Source organism: Drosophila obscura, unplaced genomic scaffold (genome assembly GCF_018151105.1).
Source record: "Drosophila obscura isolate BZ-5 IFL unplaced genomic scaffold, ASM1815110v1 contig_73, whole genome shotgun sequence".
NCBI lineage: Eukaryota > Metazoa > Arthropoda > Insecta > Diptera > Drosophilidae > Drosophila > Drosophila obscura.
The window spans coordinates 628,347-643,693 of NW_024542865.1; the positions used below are offsets into that span (position 1 = coordinate 628,347).

At 50.3% G+C, this 15,347-nt stretch overlaps 1 protein-coding gene across 1 annotated transcript in view; it reads left to right on the plus strand.

Moving 5' to 3' along the window:
• LOC111065122 (low-density lipoprotein receptor-related protein 2) overlaps nt 1–15,347 on the plus strand; it is a 116,347-nt gene that overhangs the window by 88,618 nt on the left and 12,382 nt on the right. The window contains 5 exon segments of the mRNA XM_022353117.2: nt 5,409–5,597; nt 5,784–5,915; nt 12,322–12,597; nt 12,671–12,925; nt 13,029–15,347. Of these exon segments, the coding sequence (XP_022208809.2) occupies nt 5,409–5,597; nt 5,784–5,915; nt 12,322–12,597; nt 12,671–12,925; nt 13,029–15,347 (3,171 nt within the window).

Sequence of the window (15,347 nt, forward strand, 5' to 3'; positions counted from 1 at the left end):
GCGGAATCACATTCGTTTTAGGCTCTCATTGGGCTCATTAGGCTCTCTCTTATTGCAATTAAAGAAGTAACTATTTATTTCGTGACATGATAATGTGATTAGCGGGTATCCTGTTGTCGAAATGCTTGACTATAATCTATATTTATTTTATTCTTAGGGTTATTTTTTCGGCTTCTGATTGGTCTTTGGCCAGGTTAAGCCACACAAATGTTTTATTTATTTACATTTTTAATGCGCACTTATACATATGTATGTATGTATGTATATAAATTAGTATTATGTATGCTTCTTCTGCTACTGAAAATCTTCTTTTTTTTGTGTATTTTTTAACATGCATTTGCATAAATATTGGTGCGATTTTTATTGAAACTTTTTGTTGCTGTGGCACTTTGAAATTTATCACATTCAATGCTGGAAAATTTGTCATGTGATTTAGTGTCACGAATTTATTTATAAGTTAATGCCGGAATATGCATTTTATGGCGCATTTTGCAGGGCAATTAATTATTTATTTAATATTATAAATTAATCACACGCTGCTCGCCTCATCTGTCCCAGCTGTGCTGTACATTTTCCGTCCCATCGAATCACGTACGAAAATCACGGTCCGGCAGCGGCAGTGCCGCAGTCTGGGGTTAAGCGGGGCCTGCCTCTGCCAGTGCCTCTGCCTGTACCTCTGCCTGTGCCTCTGCCTACATCATCGATCGCTGTGGTCATCGATACCCGCATGTGGCACAATTTCCCGTTGGCAAACATCCGGTAACTGAGATGTGGCCAAGACTACTAATCCAGTGTGGAGTAAATACATATATGACACAATGATAATGAGACACTAAATGGGATACATAAACAAATTGCAATCCAAATAAAAACATTGTGCATTTGCATATATGCCTGTAGGTAAACCTTGATCTGAATCTCTGGGCAGGCTGTAACTGCTCTACATTCTTTGCACAATTTTAGGCTGTAACTTATGTATTAGTTCTCGGTCTAGCCCCATTTAATATTTAATGTTCCATGTGGATAAATGTAGCAAACTAGACCTACCAGATCATTGCTTGTCTTTTTTACTCAAGCACAAACTTAAACAGAAATTGCTATTGCTTTTTAAATTTCCTTTGTACCTCACATTACCATCACTGTATTTCGAACTCGGGTCGGGTCGGGTCGGGTCGGGTGCGCCTCTTGTATGCGATTCTGGCTTATTGTTTTTTTTTGGCTGGCTGTGTGCCTCTCCTTTAGGACTGCCAAATGCACTCTCCACCCGACCAAACTGCCTGCCATTCGCCATTATTCAAAACCCAGAAAAAAAGAGTATACTGGCCGAGGGGGGTAAAAGGGAACAGCCAGATGGAAGCAGGGTTTGGATAGAGAGAATCGTTTGGAGTTTTAAAAGCTGTTGCCAGTTATTGTCTCGCTCTTGAATGTAAGCTATGGACGGGGGATATGAGGCTGGAGATGGATACTTCGCGTTCGAGTTCTCCCTCTGCGACCCACTGCCCGTCCCGCTGCCAGCTGCCACCTCCTCGTTCCATGGCCATCAATAAATAATAAATTGCCTATAAAAACTGATAAATTCATTGATGAATCTCCACGAGAAGTCCTCCTCTGCACTCCACTCCAGTCCACTCCGCTCCACGCCTCCCTACTAGTCCACGAGCATGTACATGGCCATAATGCGTTTGTCTGACTGCCATATTTGCGGCACTGCCCCGCGTCCCAGCTACCCCGTCTCTCCCTTAAAGTGAGTAATGGAAATTCATGGTAATCAATGTATGGAAAATCCAGACTGGGCCAGCGACAGAGACAGAGCCGGAGACAGGGACAGACAGAGACCCAGAGAAAGCGGAAAAGCACACAAAGGGAATCTGAATGCGGCTTGCACTTTTTGGTGGCATCAGTCGCCTGTCCCTTGCCCCCTGCCCCCTACCCACTGCCCTCTGCCGCTCTCGCCCAGCCCTGGCCGAGGGCACAGACAGTATCAGAGATGTAATGGTACTATTTGAAGGGATAGATTCAATGAATACTTTGATTCAAATCCTTCCTCTCTGCTCCCAGTCAAATCGTTGATTTATGCCTGCCTGTCTCTGAAATACTCTGCCACAGAAGCTTCAGAGAGGGCGACTATTCAAGAGTGTGGCTGCGGAGGGAACTCCCAACTGCATGTTGGCTTAGGGGGCACTAAATTAGAGCCATTAAATGACTGGGAAAGTATGTAGACAGACGATTCAGGAGGGTTAAAGTATGTCAAAAGGCATACCAAGGGGATACGCAAGAGCAGGTCTCTTTCCGAATTTTGTTTACCTTTCAGATTGCCAGCGAGCTTTTTTGTTAGACAGCGTATTGGCCTGCAGCCGGGCATTCTCTAAACGCATTCTGCTCCCCCCATTTGGGGTTGCAGTATGTGCCAAACTCAGGGACACGAAGGATGTCAGGGAAATCATTGCAGTCAGCCAGCCATCCATCCATCCATCCATCCATCCATCCATCCATCCATCCAAATATCCATCTATCTATGCATCCGTCTTTACATTCATCTACGTTTGAGATACTAACCCCAGTCCAGTGCTACCCAGAAAGGAAAGCAAAGAAAAATCGCAGACAAACATTATTTCCTCTTCGGTGTATTTTTTGTTGCTGTTAAAAGTAATTTTAAGTGACGTCGCCAAAGTTGAAACGTGACAAAATTACAAAATATTTTGTAAGCTCTTAAAACCGTTGATACAGGGGCGGGCAGACAGCAGACAGCAGCCAGCAGCCAGCAGCCAGGACATGCCATAACATGGCCCATAACAGTAAAAACAAATAGAACCAACACCAACAACATAATACTTAATAACGTGCATTGTAATGTTGTCGTGGCTGAAGGGGAATGCCGAAAGTTAAAGCTGGATATGGGAGCTGCAAAATGCTGCTGAAACAGGGACTAAGATTTAGTCCCTGTGATTGGACTCCTGGTCGCCCCTCTTCTTCCTTTCCACCAATATAATGGGCTGTTCCAGACAACTTTTGTGTTTGTGTGGCAAACGTGCATCCAACGGAGTTTCTGGGTGTTTCTGACCACCAAACAAATAGTTTCTTCGGCAGCAGCCAAAAACTATTCCAAGTTGAGGATTTTTCCCCACAACAAAGAAACAAGCCAGGAAGAAAATAGCACGAAACAGCACAAAGCAGTCGAAAGTTTCTATACCGTTTTACACACATATCTACATAGTGCAAAACAGATGCAGGCTCGTCCCAGGCACACGGAAGTGTACCCTGAACACCCTGGACACGGGACAAATAATCCTTTAAAATTATTTCAAGTACAAGGTAATTTTTTAACGATTTACAGTTCCTTGTCCCAGCGGGGCTTATGGAGGCCTAGTCGTATAAATGCCTAAAAGCAAATCTTTCAACCCTGATCACAACTTGCTTATAAGCGAGCGCCAAGTGAATTTATGGGGGAATCCCCTGAAATGTGAATTTTATTCAGTGATAAAACATGAAGGCATGCGATGAGTCCTTAAAATGTTCTGAATTCAATTGCGAGCTGTGGTGCGGTGTGGTGCGGTGTGGGTATGGGTATGGGTATGTTATTGTTGGGTAGGGGAGTGTTGGCTGTCGTCTGCGGTTTGCCTTTTATTACTCCAGAGAAGCGGCAAAAATAATTTCGGCATGAATTGCCAAACGGAGAATGCACTCACTAATTAGATGCATAATTAGACCTGAAGTTTGTGCCCAGGCAGAGCGAGGGGGCGTGCCTGGGAGTGCCTGGGCGTGCCGTGCTGTTCAGTGCATCCCACGGGCGAAGTAACACTCTGTGTACGTGTGTCCTGTGTGTGTGTGTGTGTATATTTGTTTGTTTGTGTGGCGGAGCAGAAGGCAGACCAAACCACGAAACCACTCGCAACTGTCGCTTTATGAACGGCGCACCGCGACGCGTTCTGCGGTATTATTGGTAAACTCAAGGAGACAACTCAGCTCTGGGGTTTACTTGAAATGTCATTGTCGATCCTCCTCATACGGCAACCGAACTATACAACATTGTTCGATATTAATCTGTTCTTGAACTCAGTTCTAGGCACCATTAACTCAGTGGTTGCGAGAGAATTTAGACGCTTGGGATCCGCCTGGAAATTCCCTAAAACCACCTCAAAATTTTCTCCTTAGTCTTTTTCTATCTCGACACAATTCGATGCAGTTCAAGTTCGGCTCGGAGCAGCGTGCAACATCTTTGTATTGTATAGTCTTTGGTATAATTCTATAAGTTCTGTTTGGCAACCGAAACAGAATCTGCATCAGTAGCCAGTAAGCAAACCAGAGGATATACCCTGAAGACCGATCTTTCACATATTTGTACTATACAGAGGATGAGAATATATCAGCGGGCTGCATTTATAGCACATCAGGAGAATATGAATCGCCGATGCGATCGGAAATAATTGCTGGGTAAATCTCCTCAAGGCTATGAAAAGAAAAGCAATTGCAACAGTCAGTCGATCCATCTCTCCCTCTCTCTCTCTCTGTGCCCATTCTTCCTCTCTGTCTGTTGGTATTTTTGGCCGCAAGAACTTGGGCACGTGCAAAGTGCACGTAGCCGGAAAAAATGACATTGTCAGCGCTCAGGCCCCCTGAACCCGAACCCCAACCCCAACCCCATCCTGTCCGTGCTCGCATCCTTTTCTCCGCTCCACTCCGATTCATTCTTCCCCCCCTGCATTCCCTTACCATTCTGTCCTTCCAAGGCGTCGTGTCCTGGCCCAACCGAGAACCGAGAAGAAATCCCAGCTAAGCATTTCCGGTCGCGTTCTAACGTCTCGTCTTCTGCTGCTTTTCTCTCATGTGTATGGCTGTGTGTGTGTGTGGTTGTGTGTGTGTGTGACAAGGCCATTAGCCATGGCGTCTTGGCAGCCACAAAAGTTGTGGGCCCGAGCGCCTTGCAGCTGCCATTTTATGACAGTCTTTTGTTGTCTGTTTCCGCCCCTCACCCGATGGGCGGGGGCCCATCCGCCGTTCCCTATATGGCTGCCAGCAGCTGCCACTTGGCAGCTTGTTTACTGCCACAGTCGGCCGCAACAGTCAGCCGTGAGAGCCGTGCGTTATTAGCAAACTTTTGGGCAAATTGCGGTTAAATCAAATGACAAACTAACCAACCAAACCAATTCCCAATTCCGACTACTATTTCGGGATTAATAAAGTCACCAAAGGCAATCAATCCCACTGACTCAGTGGATTAATGAATCAAAAAGGTACGGACTGATGTTGATCCAGTCCAGTGTGGAAAATAAAAGAGATTGTACCAGGGGTAGATATGTAGTTAGATAGCATTTAAGCTATAAAATATCGGGATATTACAAAGTTTCCCTAGAGAGGGAAAGGGAAATGCATTCTGTTCTCACACTCTCTCCCATCTGGATTCATTTTAGGCGGCAGCCTCAGCAGCAGTAGCACCAGCAGCGGCGGCACCCTGGACGGCATCATCAGCAGCGGCGTTAGCAATGCGGACTGTCCCACGGATCTGTTTCGCTGCAACAACGGAAAATGCATCTCGCACCATTGGGTCTGCAATTACCAGAAGGACTGCGACGACGGCGAGGACGAGATGCAGTCATGTCGTAAGTGTCCATCAGCAAATAGCCACTAAGCACAATTGTATACAATTGTAGTAACAATTCGTTACCCAATGAGGAAAAATAGTTATGGAATGCCCAAACATTTATTTACTCGTACATATTGTAATGGGAACAATAACTCTAACTCTATTAACTCTAACCCTAATTCAATTTGATCTTCGGTTGCAGCCCCGCCCGAGTGCGAGACGCCTCAATTGAACTGCGGACAGTACGTGTTCAACAAGACCTACTGCATTCCCCCGCACTACCGCTGCGACATGTTCGAGGACTGCGAGGACAAGTCGGATGAGGCGCAGTGCAGTAAGTACATATACATACGAGTATGCACAGAGTGGGAAGGCTCTGATGTGGGATGGTGGGATTGTGGGATGGTGTAGCCCCCAAAGAACGCGTACAGCCAAATTCAATTCCAAGTCAAGGGCAGGAGCGGCGGAGGAAAGAAGCGTGCCCTTTCTCGCTTTCAATGTAAATTTGTTGACTCGACAAATATTGGTTAGCTCATCCTTGTTCTCGTCCCCATGGTGGCGGTGGTGGTTCAGGGAGCGAACCCCTTGCCCGCTTGGCAGTGGATGGAACTAAGGGGACCAACAATTTGCTTAGCGAAATGTTTACATTTTATTATACCAATTTTATTTATGCAAATTTCAACAAATTCACATGCTCCGAGTCCAGGCCGCTGCTCTTGTGTTGCTTTGGTTTTTGCTAACCTTTACTACAAAAATACATGCATATGTTTAAATACATATGTATATGTATATATGTAGATATAGGAATGTTTAGATAGATAGTACCACCCCCCAAATTGGTTATATTGTAGTCCTTGTGGACGGAGCTCAGGTATGCATAGGCTTGGGCCGAAAACTCAACAGATCAAACCAATACGATTTATATCGGTATGCACTTTATGTTAGCTGAGTATTATCTGAGCATACCGCACTCTATATTGAATATTTTGCTTATTTTTTAAAGCATACCGAATCCGTTTATCAACATTCCAGGATGGATGCCCAGTCCAGTACATATGTATGTACATACATATGTGCGTGGAGCAATCCTTTAAGTAGCAAGTAGCGATGATGACTCTGATAATCCACTGACAGACTTTGACGCTGTATGGCCTCACATTCCCGGCCGCGACCCATTGCTTCCTCTGGGCACGTTGTCTGCTCGTTGAGCAAAGAATTAAATGCATTTTCAAGAGCTCTCGCTCTCTTCTGCCACCCCACGCTCTACTCTCTTTAGCATAAAGTTCAAGTGCATTCAGCTGGCAGACAGTGTGCCGCACATTTTGATTAAAAGTTTGGCAAGAGAATAAATGCGGGAAGAGAGCGCAAGCGATGCAGCGGCGGGCGGGCTGCATGGACATGCAAATCGCCAGAAAGTGCCCAGGACTTGTGGAGGAGCATTTATTGCTTGTTATTTAAGATTTATGTATGCACAAACACAAGCAAACGCACACACACACACACACACACACACACACACAAACACAAACACACACACCGACACTCAAACAAATATTTAAATATCTTTGAGGCGACCAATTTCTCCCCTCTTCCCTAAGTACCCCTTGAGCAACGTTCTCTGCCTTTTGTACAACTTCTGCTGAAAGCTTTGACGACTCTGACGGCTAGACAAACGCAGCACAACTTTGTCCTGCGCTGCAGTTCGTCCCTTCGCCACGCCACGCCTCACCTCACCACACCTCTCTCTCTCTCCCTCGGTAGCTCGCTCGCCAGCCCTCTAAGCTCTGTGGCACTTCGCGTCGAGACGGTTGGAGGGGTGCGGTGCTCAGCGAGATGGGCAATTTGTCGACGGGCAGACAGACAGACAGACAGACACACACACAGACGGAGGGACAGAGAGCGAGCAGCAGAGGCCGACGGCCGTTGGCTTCACCATGGGCTTCAGACCCCTTTGGCGCAAAACTTTGTCGTGCCGCCGAAACCCAAAGCTCTGGCAAAGCAGAGCAGAGCGCACAAGATCAAGTTTAAATTTCATTTTAATTTAATAAGACGTTGCGTACAGAGAGCTAGAGCTGCCTCACTCTCCCTCGCTCCCCCCGTGTCTGCTGTGCCCTTCCGCAATAATTTATCACGCTTAAATGGCGGCAAAATGTTCACTCTTATTGCGTTCTTAACAAATTTATTTTGCGTACGTGTCAACGCGTCGTCGTCGTTCTTGTCGTTCTTGTCGTCCTTGCCGTCGTCGTCGTCGTCGTCGTCGTCGTCCTGTCCTCGTCGTCTTCTTCAACGTCAGAACGCGCAGTCAGTGACAAGACTGTCCCTTCCAGTTCCCAACGCATCCATATTATTTTCTCTGGTACTCTGGCACTAGTTCTGACTCTGGTCTTGCTCCTCCCGCTCCTCACACTACATCTCGACCTTCGGTTGGGTGGGGGTCGTCTGCGCTGTGCCTTTGTTTGCTTAATTTATGGCATATAAATATTAGAGCGGCCTTATTTCAACTATTTAATTACTTCAGGTGTTGTGCGGGCTGCCTATGGGGTGGTAGGAGCTAGGGATGTGTATATGTGTCTTTGACAGGGGGTGGTGGAGTGTTGATGGGGGTGTGTGGCCTAGGAAGATAATCCATTTGCATAAGATGACAAATAAATATATGATAATTTATGTATACTTGTAAATAAGTACAGCCTCATGGGAAGATTCATACATGCAACAAAATACCTTACACATTATAGTTACGTACATATGTATGTATACGTATTTATATATGTACATGTGTACATATGAGCAGCGTCATGGAGCGCCAGATCAGAAATCCAATTCATGTTGAATTCTTCGACTCGTGCTCGAATCGTGATAGCATTAAAAATAACATCAATCCTCAACTCACATTTGTACATCGTTGCGAGGCATCTCACAGTCGAATCTATCGCGTGCTCCTTCTGTACCAAATGTTGTTTTTTTTTTTTTGCTAGACTGCTGTTGCTGCTTGGCAAAGTTTTGGTGAGCTTGGATAAACAAGGTGGAATCTTTTACTTTTACCTGGGCTCCGCTCCCCCACGCATCGCCATCGACTGCACTCAAAGCAGATGGGTAACCCCACACCGTGGTGTGGAATAGCGGATTACGAGAGGGGAACATTTCCCGTTTTAATTGCAGGCAGCGTCTAATGAGGCAGATATTGCTGCGTAAAAAGTGCGTAAAACCCAAACCAAGGAAGAGAGAGAAGCCGAAAGCTTAACTCGCTCGCTCGCTCGTTCGTTGGTCTGTCTCCCTGGCAGAGAACTTAAGTGTTCCTCCATCCCCATCCCCCACCCTTCAGCCATTCAACTGTCCATAAACTGTTATTCCCCTATCTGCCGTACTTCTAGCTGAGCTCGAGTCGTGGTTTGAGTGCGGGTGCCAGAGTGCCAGAGTGCCAGTGCCAGTGCGACTATGACTGTGACTGTGACTGTACCGACTATTCCAGCTGACGTTTATTTGACTGCAGCTAAACGTGACGCGAATGGGTGTGGGCGGGTGTGCTGGCATGATGGCTGGGCGTGGCACTTGTCGCGCGTAATTACACAGCACCCAGTGGTACACTGTACCGCACCGGGTTTCGGTCTCGGTCTCCCTCTCACTCATCCCCGATACACACATAAAAGTCCTGGCTTGCAATAAAAGTTAATGCAGAGAACACAGAGCCCGGAACCCAATTAGAAAGTGTTTGGTTTAAAAAAGCTCAGCCAGGAGGTGCAGATGGAGCAGTGCACGGAGAGAAGGGCGATATGCGGGGGGAAGTGCGGGATAAAGCTATGTCAGTTGTTGTCGTCCGTGGTGTTTATAAAGTGCCAACAATGCAACGCCCTGCTCTTAGCTCCCTCCTTCCACTCCTTCTGCCATCTCTCTCTCTCTCTCTCTCTCTCTCTCTCTCTCTATCTCTCTTTCGAGTGCTAACCGCTCTCCGCTGTCTAAAGTTTTATGCCGAACTTTTGCCTTCCAACGGAACCGGGTGAAAAATGAAGCTGAAACAGCAGTTGCAACCTTTATTTTTATGACCTTGTGCAGACACCAAACTTGACAGATAGAGGATATACATAGCTCAGAAGCCTGGATGCCCTTGCAGAGCTGCGCTTTTGTAGTTGGTCCAGCATGAATGATCAGTGGGATCAGGATGCGAAAATATATTGTGGGTATAGTAGTAGGTATGGCAAGTAGGTATAGGATGGTGCAGTAGGGTTCCTGGCACGCTCCGCAAGGGTATACAAAGCAGAACACCAAAATTGCTGGTGCAAATCGCCAGATGGCCCCGCCCCTTGTTTGTCATTATGATTTGCTTCTCATTTAATGCAAAGGAAAGAAAAGGAATGAGCACACAAGAGGGAAGGCAGAGGAGGAAAGAGGAGGAAAGAGCAACGACTATGCCAGACGAATTTGTAACAAATTGTTGGCGTAAATCCCTGCCCAATGGCACACGCCCACAAACTGCAACTGGAACGGGACTTGGATTAGAGGAGAATGTTAATTCCATAGGGTGGGTAGGGAAGGGGAGGGGAGGGGAGTGAAGGGAGGAGGGTTCATGGATGCAGGAGTGCGTGACACATTTTTATGATTACCAGAGTCGAGGGCAGCCCGAGAAGGCAGCCGGCAGCCCATCCCATCCCATCCATCTGTTGCTCCACTTTGTCAATACAGACTGAGAGAGGGAGGGGAGACGTGGAGAATAAGCGAGACAGAGTTGTCAGGGACTGCAGGTGAAGAGGCGGGGGGAGGGATGGGAAGGAACACACAGGGATACGCAGCATTCCATTGTTGTGCCAGGGAAAGTTTCCGCTGCCGGGGAATATTTATACAACTTGGCCTGTTTAACTTGCACTAATTAAGTTTGCTCTGCCACACTCGGATGCTCCTCCAGGGGGGGGGGGGCTCGAACCCAGTCCCATTGCTATTGCTATTCCTAGGAGTATTGCCATTGCCGGGCTTCCGCGCTTATGTTCCAGGAGTTGATGTGGCTGGGCAACTGTACCGAAACAACAACAGCATGAACAGAAGCAGAAGCACCCAACACCCAGCAGCCAGCAGTATAGCCGGGGACATAAAATACTCGCCGCAAAGTTTATGACGTCTAAAGCCACGACCCGAGGAGGGGCATAGATCAAGCTAACTCGACTATATCGTTGCCTTTATTCCTCAACAAAGCCCAACCATACATACATACATACATACATATGTATATGTACATACCATATGTACATATGTATGGACAGCCTTAAATGGAGGCACAGTAAAGGCTCTCCGCGTAAACTTGGGCGTAGATTTTAAATCAACAGATGAAGATCAGGAAGCGGAAATGTACTCCACTCGCACTCCTCAATATTCACATATGTATATACATACATATATCATATTCTATAGGTCCTGATCCATGACAGTGGCTTTAATTTAGTCATTCAAATGCACGACTTTGGCTGAGCAATGGCCAGGGCCGCTGCCTCTTTCTTGTTAGCCCACACGCCCCCCAAGTCCACACGCCTGTACTGCTGCAGCGAAGGGCAAATGATGAAGTGGTTCAGCACTCAAACCAAAGGCAAAATAGAGAAAATAAAGAGAGGTACTTTTCTTTCACCAAGGCACCTATTTTGAGGCAAGCTATTACTTCTGGGTATGTCCCATGTCTATTCACTGTCCACCATTTTCTTGTGTGTGTTTCGCTGTGGTTGGGGGCAAAGAAAAGGGTGCGTCCTGCAACCAACTACTCGATAATTTATAGCACTTTTGCCTGCCAACACAGACACAACTCAAGTGCACAATGCGGGGGAGGACGGGGCAGGGACCAGGGCCGTGGCCGGGGGCGGGCAGACAGATGGAGAGACACACGGACATGGACACCCGGGCAGTCAGACAGACAGACAATCACGCCCGACATTTGTACAGCAACTATGCATTATGTATACCATACGCCATGCGCCCATCCCGAACCCAAAACCCAATCCCAGACCCAACCCGAGCCAACCCAAGCCATTCCATCAGAGAAGAGGCAATACTTCTCTGCCGAATGTCTGGCATCAAAATTTAATGTCTTTAGCAGCACAAATAGTTTTGTTGGCACCCATTTTTAAGCCGACAATTCGAGAGAGCGTTTCAACAATGGCCGAGTCCTTAGTGTCCTGAGTGTCCTGAGTCCTGGACGCCCGCTGTGCCTTCGCTTTCTTGGCCACTGAGTTATGGCCTCCACACTGGGTGGCTGCGAGTCGGGCAATGGAGCTGATGTTATGTTAGAAATCCATTGTTGTATCAGAAGTCCACAGAGCGAGCAATTGGTTGCTTGATTGAGAGAGCGCGAGCTCTCCCACGCATTATACATACATATGTATGTATGAAGAGAGTACCGCCGCACAAGTATTAGTGCGCGTGTTCTCTGCCTGGGACCAACATGCATGGACATGCACGAACATGCCGCCGATCTGCGTTCAAGTTACAGATCGCTGCTGTGCAAAGCAGTGTGTGTTACATATGTACATACATATGTACATACATATGTACATGCATGGGTTCACTTCACCACACAAACTTTGTGGCTGTGGCTGTGGCTAAGGTATGGGGAGTGGAGAGTGGCTGGTGGTGGCCTTGGCCTAGAAAGCACGTCCTTCCTGTTTACCATATGCAAAGGCAATTAATCACACCTATGTACATATGTACATAAGTGCAGTGACGACTGAAAGTGTTCTTAAATTACATCCAATCGCAATTTCCCGCAGCCTATCGCAAGTGCCAGCACACGGACGTCTTCTGCAATGCCCCCAACGGTGCTGCGCCCGCGGAGGGCACCCGCCTGGCCGGACCCTGCGTGCCCAAGGAGAAGCGCTGCGATGGCTATCTCGACTGCCGGACCGGACGCGACGAGGACGGCTGCAGCGGCGTGGCCTGTCGCCTGGATCAGTTCCGCTGCGCCAGCGGACACAAGTGCATCGATGCGGCCCTTAAATGCAATCATCGCGACGACTGCGGCGACAATTCGGACGAGCAAGGATGCAGTAAGTGCAGCATTACCCCCCACCCCACCCCGTCACACTTTAACATCACATCACATCACCATATCCTTTTCAGACTTTCCTCCCTGCCATCACGCCCAGTTCCGGTGCACGAATGCCCTGTGCATTCCCTACAACTTCCACTGCGACGGCTACCACGACTGCGCGGACAAGAGCGACGAGGCCAATTGCACGGCCATCGCCTGTCCGGACAACAAGTTCCTCTGTCCACGCGGCGGCGTCAATGGGGCCCCCAAGTGCATCCTGAAGTCGCAGCTATGCGACGGGAAACGCGACTGCGAGGACGGCAGCGATGAGGAGACCAACTGCTGTGAGTACCCCTCACTGCCGCCCCTACCGCCATCCACCCCCTCGCTCCCTTTTTCTCTATACCATTTTCGTTCTCCTTTTCCGCCCCCCTCTCGACCGACCAGCTATCGCCTCCTGTCCAGCCCTCAGCTGTGAGTTCAAGTGCGGACCCTCGCTGACGGGCGGCATCTGCTACTGTCGACCCGGCCAGTCCCTGGCCCCGGACAACCGCACCTGCGTGGATCTGGACGAGTGCGCGGAGTGGGGCCACTGCGACCAGCTGTGCACCAACACCCTGGGCTCGTACACGTGCCAGTGTGCCCAGGGCTATACGCTGATCAACGACTCCAAGTGCATCGCCCCGGACGCCGACAACCTGCAGCTGATCTTCGCCCACGATCGGGCCATAATGAGGATGTTTTCCCATGGCGCCGATCCCCGCATTCTGGCCAATGCCACCGCTGCAGCGGGCGTCTCCTTCCACTATGCCCGCAACACGCTCTACTGGTCGGACATCAAGACGAGGAAGGTGCAGTCCCTGCCCCTGGATCCCCTGAACAAGGCCGTGTCCCCCTTCGACCAGACCCTGCCCGGCACCTGGGCGCCGGTGGCTCTCGCCGTCGATTGGGTGGGCGACAAGATCTATGTGGCTGACCTGGTGGGCCAGAAGATCGACGTCTTCGAGCTGAGCGGCCAGTGGCACGCTGTCGTCCTGGGCTCGAACCTAACCAGCCCTGCCGATCTGGCGCTCGACCCCACCGCCGGCCTGATGTTCGTCGCCGACGGAGGTCAGGTGCTGCGCGCCCACATGGACGGAACCCACGCCCGGTCCATCGTCTCCGAGGCGGCGTACAAGGCGAGTGGCGTGACCGTGGACATAATTGGCAAGCGGGTCTTCTGGTGCGACTCCCTGTTGGACTACATCGAGTCCGTGGACTACGAGGGCGCCCACCGCGTGATGGTGCTGCGGGGACAGCAGGTGCCGAGTCCGTCGCGCCTGGCGCTCTTCGAGAACCGCATCTACTGGACGGACGCCACCAAGCAGGGCATCATGTCCGTGGACAAGTTCGAGGGGCCCAGCTCCATTCAGGTGACGTACAAGGCCAAGGATATCCGCGAGCCGAAGGGCATCATCGCGGTGCACGCGCTCAGTCAGCCGCGCGTCTCGAATCCGTGCGGCAACAACAACGGCGGCTGCAACCACATGTGCATCGTGACCGCCGTGAAGGGGGCGCCCACGGGGCTGGGCTTCCGCTGCGCCTGCTCCACGGGCTACCAGCTGGAGACGGACCTCAAGCTGTGCAAGCCCGTGGGGGAGTTCCTCATGTACTCGCAGCAGCGTTTCATCAAGGGCAAGGTGCTGGAGCCGGTCATCGAGGGATTCAGCGACGCCATCATGCCGGTGGTGTCGCGGCGGGCCCGCTTCGTGGGCCTCGACTTCGATGCGCGCGACGAGTTCATCTACTACTCGGACGTGCTCCAGGACGTGATCTACCGGGTGCACAGGAACGGCACTGGCAGGGAGATCGTGCTGGCCTCCCAGAACGAGGGTGTCGAGGGCCTGGCCGTCGACTGGGCCTCCAAGAACCTCTACTACATTGACTCCCGCAAGGGCACCCTCAACGTGCTCTCCACCCGCAACGTCACCCACCGCCGCACCCTGCTCAAGAACCTGAAGCGCCCGCGCGCCATTGTCGTCCACCCGAATCGGGGCTTCATTTTCTTTTCCGAGTGGGACCGACCCGCGAACATCACCCGCGCCAACACGGACGGCACTGGTCTGCTGGTCTTCAAGAACGTCACCCTGGGCTGGCCCAACGGGCTGTCCATCGACTTCAAGGAGGACCGCGTCTACTGGTGCGACGCCCTGCTCGACCATGTCCAGCACGCCAATCTGGACGGCACCGATATCAAGACAGTGAACTCGCGGCTTGTCCGCCACCCGTTCTCCATTGTCATCCACAACGATTGGATGTACATCACGGACTGGCGGCTGGACGCCATCATCCGGCTGCACAAGCTCACCGGCGAGCAGGAGGAGATGATGGTGCGCGAGCCGCAGACCAACCGCCTCTACGGCGTCAAGGTCTACAGCCACGAGGTGCAGCGCATCGCGGACACACAGCCCTGCAATCGCAACAACGGCGGCTGCCAGAAGATCTGCTTCGCCGTGCCCATCGCCCCCCAGAATGCGACCACCGCCGGGGGGGAGATTGCGCCGTCGGTTGGCCGCCTGCAGGCGCGCTGCTCCTGCCCCTACGGCGAGCGCCTCGCCGAGGATCAGATGAGCTGCGTGCCCGACCCCAGTGCCGAACCTCCCGTCCAGCCCTGCCCCAACTCGTGGGACTTCACCTGCAACAACCAGCGCTGCATTCCCAAGTCCTGGGTCTGCGACGGCGATGACGACTGTCTGGACAACAGCGATGAGGAGCAGAACTGCACAA